The sequence below is a fragment of the Morone saxatilis genome, unplaced genomic scaffold (genome assembly GCF_004916995.1).
Source record: "Morone saxatilis isolate NCDOM2014 unplaced genomic scaffold, NCSU_SB_2.0 Contig24, whole genome shotgun sequence".
Classification (NCBI taxonomy): Eukaryota; Metazoa; Chordata; class Actinopteri; family Moronidae; genus Morone; species Morone saxatilis.
Genome location: NW_023339807.1, coordinates 10,112,337 through 10,121,783, shown reverse-complemented (window position 1 = coordinate 10,121,783; position 9,447 = coordinate 10,112,337). Strand labels below are relative to the sequence as shown.

Genomic DNA, 9,447 nt, shown 5'->3' with positions numbered 1-9,447 from the left:
CTATCTATCTATCTGTCTGTCTCAGTATCAGTCTATACATACATACACAAATACATAGATACATGTATTAATTCATTCATTCATTCATGAATCCATCCAGGCATGAATGTTCAATCTTGAATGGATGTCTTTCTGTTCAGCAGGCCTCCTGCTTGGTTATTTATATCCGCCACTGAATCATATTTTGTCATGTATGTGACGCCTGCGCAGTAGAATCTGAATCATCGGCGGAAAGAGAGAGAGAGAGAAAGAGGTGACCGTAGAGTGATGGGACCCGGCTGAGGGAAGAGCAGCGAGTGATCACTCTCCGAGCTGGTAATGACAGGTAAATGGCTATTTTAATGATTTTCAGGCATATTTCTGGAAGTATGGAAGCTCAGCTGAATTGTTGATTTTGTACACAACATGTAGGGAAATCAGATTTCCTGCATAGATGCCTTCAACGGTGTCATCCGCGCACATCATCATCATCATCATCTCGCACATCTGGAAGTAGCGTTCGTGTGGGGGGAAGAAAATGTTCTTTTAAACTTTATGTCACCTTTCACTTAAGTCGTCGGTGTGAATGTTGAGTCGCCAGTGTCTGTATGTTCATTTATGAGCGTTTCGGGCGTTGCTATCTGTATCATATGGAATAAAACTTCCACCCTGAGCTTGTACCAGCGGATGTCATTTTTCAGAGATTACGTTGTTCAGGTGTTGAAGGCGTCAGACGACGTGATTTAGTCCAAAAGCTTTGATGCAGCTCGACTTTGTAAGTTGAAAAGCGTGTGTGTCTATTTGTGTCTGCTGGGGGGGGGGCGGATGAGGTCTGTTTTCAGACTGACGTCACATATGACGTGTGTATGTTTTCCTGCTGGGTGCTGGGTGCTGGGGGCTGGATGGGAATAATGGCGCTCCCGGTTCAACGGTTGAAAGGACACGCTGGAGGCAGGGTTACTACATCGTTACTCCGCCATTTAAATCTCCATTTTGATGATTGTTTTTGATGTATTGTGTTTTATTTTTCAGAACCCTACTTTGATCTAGGTCCAGATAGGTTGCGGTTTGGTGTTGTGGGTGAGGAAACATGTCAAAACAGGAGAGGATGCAGGCGGATGAGAATCTGAATGACCTTATGGGAGTCATCTGCGAGCTGGTAGCTCATCTGAATTTAGTGTTTGACCATTTTAACAGTTCGTTTTGATAGTGTTGTTGTATATGGTTGTAGTTATCTTAATCAGTCTATAATAACCTATCTATAAGTCAGTTTTGGACATTTACTGTACGTCTGTATCTGTGTCCAGGACCACATGAGGTCAAGGGCACTGAAGGTAATTTTATGTTGTTTCAAAAACATTTACTTGTAAATTCAAATATGATCAAGGACAATTGGCCAGTTTTTTTAAAAAAACAAATCCTAACATAAATTCAAGTTTAGGGTTTGAATGGAAAAGAAATTGATAAAAATAAATAAATAAAATGGAGTCTCTATAAATTGGAAAGTAATTGCAGTTCATACTTTGCAATCTCTCGTATTAGCACATTTCACCTTTTTCATTTTCACTTAGTTTGATGGACGATGGATATTTAAACTTTGCTGAATGTATGCAGATACGGGTACATAGAGGCTTCACAGCATCTGGGCAGAGGCAGATGTTCATGAGAGTTCTCATCAGGTACAAATTAGGCAGTAATATGATTAACACGAGGTTCCAGGGAACAGTGTGCCTCATCCTAATGTAGCATTTCACTCACTGCACTCATATTATGCTATCTGACTGAAACCCTGACATTTTACATATACAGTGTGAATTCATGATTGGCAATTTATAGACACTAGACACTCTCTCACCAACATCTTATCAACTGTGTTATCCAAACATTTACTGTATAAGGATTTTCAGATAAAAAAGACAGATTGTTCATTTAATCAAACCAATGAAACAGGTCAATCCTAAATCAAGGGTCTAAGGATAGAGGGTGTTGTAGGCTTTACATATTTTACATTTTTTTGGGGCCAATTTGTGATTTTGGGCTGTATAAACAAAATTCACTTGACTAGCTGCATCAAGAGACATAATGTAAATGTGTAATGTCAGCTGTAAATGATGAGGAAACGTGAGCAAGACACTAGTGATGTCCTTTATGGATTAGTTAATACTAAGGCCTTAAAAGTAACACATTTCATCCACAGACTAAACACACAACGTTGTGTAATGACACTGATGGCAACACAGGCTGGAGGTTAAATGTGATTCTTTTGTTTTTAGGCCCCTTTCGTCCCATGTAACACTAGAAACGGTCATGTGGCATTTTTACTGTAAGACTTGCATCCATAAATTGTTGGCAATTGTAGGTTTAACTTATTCTCACCTGCATACCATTGCATATATAGCACCCTGAGCTCAGATTGATTCCCTACAGTATTTAATAAGTCAACAAGAATTCAGGGATATCATTCATGCTTTTTCCTCCAGAGGTTTGTTATCACTGCTACTTTATTTTACATTGCATTGCCCAATAGATCTAGTTGATGTACATACCCCTCCTGATGCCTACTAAGCCTACTAAGCCACTTGCTTTGTTTTTTTAGATTTAATCCGATGAATCACATGAGCTACAAATAGTGTTTCTTTGTTTACAGCAGTTGATTTATCAGTTTGTCACATGTGTCATAAGAGCACAGGATGCTGCTTTGGAATCATAACATGCTGAAAACTAATGTGTTACTTGGATGTGTGTCTTCACGTTTTACTTATTTTGGCATATACAATAAACATGGCCAACACTGAGATCAATGTTTTATTCCCACCTCTGTTCCCAAAGTGTATTTCTGTTGTGGTGCAACAGAAACACCAGTTGAGATTTAGTGCTAGCTGACAAAAACTTGAAAAATAGTTATATGTGTTTCAATAGAGGCAGTGAGCTGTGAAATGTCTCTGGATCTCAAATGGATACTGAGGGAATTGCAGGTGTGTGTGTGTGTAAAATAACATTTCCTAGATAGATGTTTTATTGTCTCTTTTTTTTACCAGGATAGCAACAAAACAAAGAAAGTGGTAACCAATATAACACATGACAGTGTACATTCAGCTGTGACAAAATAGCTAGTTACATTACTTGAATGACCTTTATGTAAAACCACATGACTTTGGGCAAATGACTTCCTACTGCACATTATTGATCCATTAAAAAAAAATCGTTCCAAACCTCTCACATTAAAATTTGATAGCACGTATAACTTGTGATATACACAGTACTTCTTTATTTGGAAAACCATTAATTGTTATTTTTGTTGGCATATTTGTTATGTGAATGGCAAACCTGATACATTATCTGTCTTGGAAGCACAATATGAAAAGAAAAGGAGGTTAACTCTGCATCTCGGCACTCCCTGTATTCAGCCGACACAATATTAAATCTAACAAGGAGGGCCAATGTAATGTTTCATGGCTTATTTCATAACAGCAGACAAGGAGAATGCATCATTAATCTCAATCTCAATGTACTGAGGCACCCATGCTTCAATTACAATGTTACATAACTTTCTGGTGCTGTGTGTGTGAGAGTATATGCTTGTGTGGATGAATAAATACATGTACTGAATACATGTGTGTACATGTTTATGCATGGGAAGAGTTTGTCCACAAATCGTGTGGGTGGTTCCTTCAAGCAAGTGTGTGTAGTCAGGCATTCATGCATGTGTGTGTGTGTGTGTGTGTGTGTCCTCAGGCAGGTAGACAGATGTGAAGGATGACTTCTTGTTCGGAGATCTGTGGGTCAGAGTATGCTGAGCAAGCTCAAGCCAGCGGGAACTGTCAGCAGTATGGAGTCCGCTCCTACCTACACCAGGTACAACGCACACACACATGCACACACATATGTACACACATACAGAAGAGAGAGATGAGTATAGGGCACCCCTCTGCAAATATCAACCATTCTCTTACATCTCAAAAAGCTTTTCTTGACAGTTTCATATTGTTCTACGTTTTTTTTTTTTTTTTTAACGTTAACAGGTTTTGCTTTTAGAAATTTCATTTTTTATATTTGGAAGGTGAAAAAAAAACATTTCTCTGATCTCTCATTCAGTTTTATGAGGAGTGCACAGCTTCTATCTGGGAACGTGATGAAGATTTTCAGATTCAGAGATCGCCTAGCAGGTGGAGCTCTTTACTCTGGAAGGTGAGGTGAAACAAACAAAACCACATCTCACCTGCCGTTATTTGGACAATCATGTCGTACTGCAAGCAATCTGTAATTACAACAAGACTATAGAGAACATAACAGACTCTTTTTTTATCCTGCTACTTCTTTTTCCCCCCACCAGGTCTGTCTCGCGTTTGGCACCCTGATCTTGTTTGCAGGCCTCATCGTTGTTTTGGTGGGTTATGCCACTCCAGCCAGGATTGAAGCATTTGGCGAGGATGATCTCCTTTTTGTTGACAGGTACAGGAACAATACAATATATTAATGGGAGGGAGTGGATGTAATCTTTAATATTCTTACACAGATATTCTGTATATTTAGTTGTAATCTGCACGGTACATTCTTCCAACGGATGATCAAAATGGAGAACACATTGTTTTAATGGAATGCAAAAAGTCTTTGATACGCCCCCACTGGACAGCTGGTATTTCAGCCTAAGAAAAAAATTGCAATAAATTAACAGAGATCAAAATTCTCATCTTTTACCCGTCGTTTATTTTAGTTCCAATTTGAAAATAGTTGTAAAACAAAGGTTAAAAGGTGAAATTTCTAGCCCCAGACTTTTTCCAGTTTCACAACTGTGAACTGGTTGCACACATATTGCTTTACTTCTGAATAATGCTCTGAACTAAATGTCTTTTTATTGAACAGCCATGCTGTCAGTTTCAACCGCGCACTGGATGTCTGTAAGCTGACGGGTGCTGTGCTGTTCTGTGTGGGAGGCACCGCCATGGCTGTAGGTCTCCTGCTGTCTGCCTTTGCCAAAAGCTACTCCAAAGAAGAACTGTATCTGCAGCAGAAGTTTAAGGAGAGGTTGGCCGATCTGCACGCAGTTGGTAAGGTTTCACTCTCTACTGTCTTATTATGACACATAGTGGGATAAAGGTTACACTGCCAGTGAGTAAATGGGAGTAAGGGGAATAGGTTACTGTTATACTTTTTTTGCATGAATATCCCACCTAGCAGGACTGCTTTTATCACAGGTACCCCCATAATGAGAGCACCGACCCCCGGAGAGGGAAAGGTGCCAGTCACACTTTCCAAAGTCCAGAATATCCAGCCAACGACCACAAAATCAGAGACCTGACAGAAGTCCAGATGAAGGCATAAAGTGAAGAAGTGCACGTGTGTGTAATGACTGATCGGTGTGCAGACTGCGCGTGAGTGCGAACACGTGTGTGTATGTCGCTCTATGTGTGCATTTTCTCTTTTGAAAGGTCAGCTTACATGACTGATAGTATTGGCTCTTCATCTTTATTAGCTGTGTTTGACATTAAAGCTTGATTTTAAGGTTATATGGGCGCAGAGTTAATATGGCTGAGCGAAGTTTAAATCTGCTGTTTGAACGTCAGTTGTATGAAATTCATAGTAATCTCACAAAGCACATGCAGGACTTGGAGCCCTACCCAGAAAACAAACCACAAAACAAATCAATAGAACTCAGCCACTGAACAACAACATCATAGATTCCACTGAGTATCTCTCTGTCCAGAGGATTCACATTTTGTAAAAGGGGTTGGTGTTGCTGCTAGAGGGTGCAGAGCAGCAGATGCAATGTTTGAAGTGGTGATTGGCCCCCATACACAGAAATGATCAAAAGAGGTAGTGAACTCAACAACCATTATCTCTGCCTTGTGTCTAAAAGGACATCAGAGGAGTGTGTCTATGTTCAGAATACTTTGTGTGTATATGTATGTGCAGCGCAAATTCATTACAACACTCACGGTAAGAGCTGTTGATCAAAACCGCACAATATGAACACATTATTATTATTAGCTTATAAATACTTCTTTTAAATCCTGTTTCCGTACAACAAGAAATCAAGAAAAGTCTTAACAGGTTATCTGCTTTTAGTTCACACATCGTCAGAACAGATTAGAGATAAACACATATTAGAACAGACCTTAAGGGTAGATTTCACATTTGGCATTTTCTTCTGCCCTGTTAGGCCTCTGACCTTGTCTTTTTCAGTGAATCTTCAGACAGGATCGATAGGCGAGACCAGACAGGCTGATGAAAGTACAATGAAGCAGACAGAACATGCAGAACTACATAGTCTGTCACTTAAAAAAGAAAAAAACATTTTACAGATTACTTCTCAGATAATACAAATAAGGCATTCATCTTGCCTTGTATCTCATATGAAAATATTTTTTCTTTTTTACTTTACCCATGTTCTTACTTTTCTCCCTCTCTAGACACACACCCATCCATCCAAGCATACACATTTTTGCAACATTTTGAATGAAATTGTTGTCAGCTATGAGTCACGAGTCGGTAAAAAGATGAGCAGGTGCTGCACGTTAAAATGAAGAGAGACAACAACAACAGATGTGTTACGTAACAGGCGGATGAAGAGAGTACATTCAGCTCTCCAATGTGCGACATCTTGTTCGACAGTGCTCATTGTTTTCGGTCTGTCTGGAACCCGCAGACGATTTAGATACAATAACTGCCTTCCTGTGGTAAGACACACATTTCAAAATACCTAGGATACAGTATTCAGTATGTAATACTGTTAAAATCAGCATCAAAGCTTTTTATTAACCGGTTGCATATTCACTTACATATTACAGTATACTTGATGTCAAAAAAAAAAATGTTACATCAAAAGGTTTTTTGTTTTAAAAAATCTGTTATATATAAGCTTGGCAGTCACACACTGTAACTTCAACTTAGAAGCACAACAAAGCTGTTAATGGTCATGTTTTGCTGCTTTTTAAAACTTTTTTGTCTATATTTATTCTAAATATGTTTTTGAATATTGTGACCACACCATTTTAAATTGTTCTGTTTGTTGTTTATCTTTTGAATTCATTGCACACAGATACAACTTATACTGTAAGTTTATTACCGTACTTGGTTAGAACAATGGTGGTAGTCACAATCCAAGTGCCATCAAGCTACATGCCTCCTACTGTGCATCAATGCTGCAGGTCCTTCGAGAAAATTTCCCCTCTTCAGATACATGCAGCAACAATGCCAGATACTTACTGTATAAAATAACAAACTTCTACACTGGCTACTTACTCTATGTTCATGTAAGTTGACCTTTTAATTATTATTTCTACAACCTCCACTTTTCTGTCTTTCTACTTTTACGTAGAAAAATCCTGTGATGTCATTTAAAAACATTTGGTCTTAGATACAACATGTAGCTATAACTACAATGAACAATCTGTTAACAATTAAGACATTTACAAGAAACTTACTCACAAACCCACAGTACAAAAAGAAAAAGACAACGTGTTATAAACAAACCCTCCTGTGTGGTCGGAGCATCATTTAGTGGTCAAAAAATGTGCCGACTTGTAGTTCCATGCTGTAAATTGTGTTTATTTTCATCCTTACATTGACCAAAGTTGAGTTCTACATTACAATACCACATTCACAATGGATACTTTTTTCTGCTTTTAATCTGACCATGAAAAAAATGGTCTCCCAGTTTAAGTGTGTCCTGATGTAACAGTGGATTCTCCCAGTAAATAAAAAGATATATACTGTAGGTACTGGAGGTTGGATTGGATAAAGAACAAATATATATCAATGTCTATACAGTATGTCTATTTTTCAAAGAACACAATAAAATTGAAATATCCACCGCTCAAAATGTGTGAAGATTGTATTTATCTTTTTTTATTAAAAACACACTCTATAAATGAACTATGAATAGAAATGAACAGAAAATGTATCTCCCCATCACCACTGAATTTGTATACACATCATATATTGTATACATATCATATACTTTGACTAATAACACACCTAACAATACAGGCAACAGAAATAAAAGTAATCACATGAGCTATTAGGCCTTCCAAAATGGGCCAAATTATTGTTTTTATACTAAATATTTTTTTTAGTTTGCACTTCTGCTTTGTCAACTTTGTCTTCACTTTGTATCCTCCTAAAATTTTAAGTACTAGTGATACAGCGTTCAGTATACTGTACATGTTTAGGCAACATCTTTTTTGTTAAAGATTAAGTGTACCCCCTTCACTTCATGGAGAAAAACATAGAAAAGAGTCATCATAGGATTTGGTTTTCATTAAGACTGTCATTGGTGTTCAAACATACTATGCCTTAATTAGTAGAAGCTCTTACCGTAATCAAGCGACACAGTCATTTAGCTAGGGGAAGTGCAGAAAGGTGTCATTGCTATCCAGAGCCTTATTAACACACACACGCGCACACACACACACACACACTCTTAAAGGGGCCAGTGGAGGAGATAACACAGAATTGATGGTAACTCCAGAAATAGCACCTTGAGGATCATCACCTCGACCAGTCAGACCGTATGACTCACACGCACATCCCCGCCCCCGCCTCCTCTGCCTTCCTCTGTGTGTCTTGCTCTTTGCTCTCTCCTTCTACCTCACCCTCTCTCTCTCTCACCTATGTTCTTCCTCTCTCGTGGGATGGTGACTCACAAACACATTGACTGCATGAATCCCAATTTGAACAGCTGCAGGGATGAAAGAGTGCTGAGGCCAACATAGACACCGAATTAGATCACAGTTCACACTACAGTTTCCTGCCTGTGGGAGGCAGTTTATAGTGGCTCTGTGCAACCTTGTGCCAGGGGAAAACTGAGAGGCAAAATGACTAAATAAAAATAAAAACAGTGTTATACAGTGTTAGCTACAGTACATCACTTTCTAAATCTTGTCCTGCCTGTCTTTTTGCCATAATTAAAGTTGTTCAAGACTCACTAACCTTTGCATCTTGGATTAAAGGCCTAAATAAGTTATGACGAATATACGAATAGACATTAGCATATTAAATGTACAATACAAGTAGTGAACGTACCTGACAAAAATCCCCTTAGTACATATACTGTTGTAATATTATGTTGTGTGTTCTGTGGTTTTGAAAAAAACAGGTTTAAAATGTTATTGTAAGCACTTGAGCGCATAATGTTATTAAGTGTATGTGTTGCAAAGATCTAACTCCTTAGTGAATAATAATTTTGCAGATTACCATTTAAAACACATAAAATGAGAATATAAAACATCACCTATTGTTTTACTGTAGGCTAAATATTTAACTTCAATGAAATTCAATATTGAAAGGCTGCATATAGTATAACAAAACAAAACGGAACAAGTACTTTTGATTTTGATACTTTAAAGTACATTTTTACCTTAATGGAATAATAAGTTTTGATACTGCTTCTTTTACTTACAGTAAAAATAGTTCTTCCACAACAGTAGTGTGTACAGTAACAACGGGTTACTAATTTTATCGTGAATG

At 38.1% G+C, this 9,447-nt stretch overlaps 1 protein-coding gene across 1 annotated transcript; it reads left to right on the top strand.

Moving 5' to 3' along the window:
- Positions 1-242: 242 nt before the first annotated feature.
- Positions 243-7,787, top strand: nrsn1 (neurensin 1). Its single transcript, XM_035671618.1, has 6 exons — positions 243-325; positions 3,715-3,834; positions 4,075-4,167; positions 4,313-4,431; positions 4,843-5,027; positions 5,175-7,787. Exons 2-6 carry the CDS (start codon positions 3,736-3,738, stop codon positions 5,276-5,278), a joined length of 600 nt encoding a protein of 199 aa, XP_035527511.1. The 5' UTR covers positions 243-325; positions 3,715-3,735; the 3' UTR covers positions 5,279-7,787.
- Positions 7,788-9,447: the final 1,660 nt, after the last annotated feature.

Bases quoted from the DNA above. Each gene is read 5' to 3' on its own strand.
- nrsn1 (XM_035671618.1), top strand. From the start codon at position 3,736: ATGACTTCTTGTTCGGAGATCTGTGGGTCAGAGTATGCTGAGCAAGCT. The intron at 3,835-4,074 runs GTACAACGCACA...TCTCTCATTCAG, and splicing joins TCCGCTCCTACCTACACCAG to TTTTATGAGGAGTGCACAGC. The intron at 5,028-5,174 runs GTAAGGTTTCAC...CTTTTATCACAG, and splicing joins GGCCGATCTGCACGCAGTTG to GTACCCCCATAATGAGAGCA.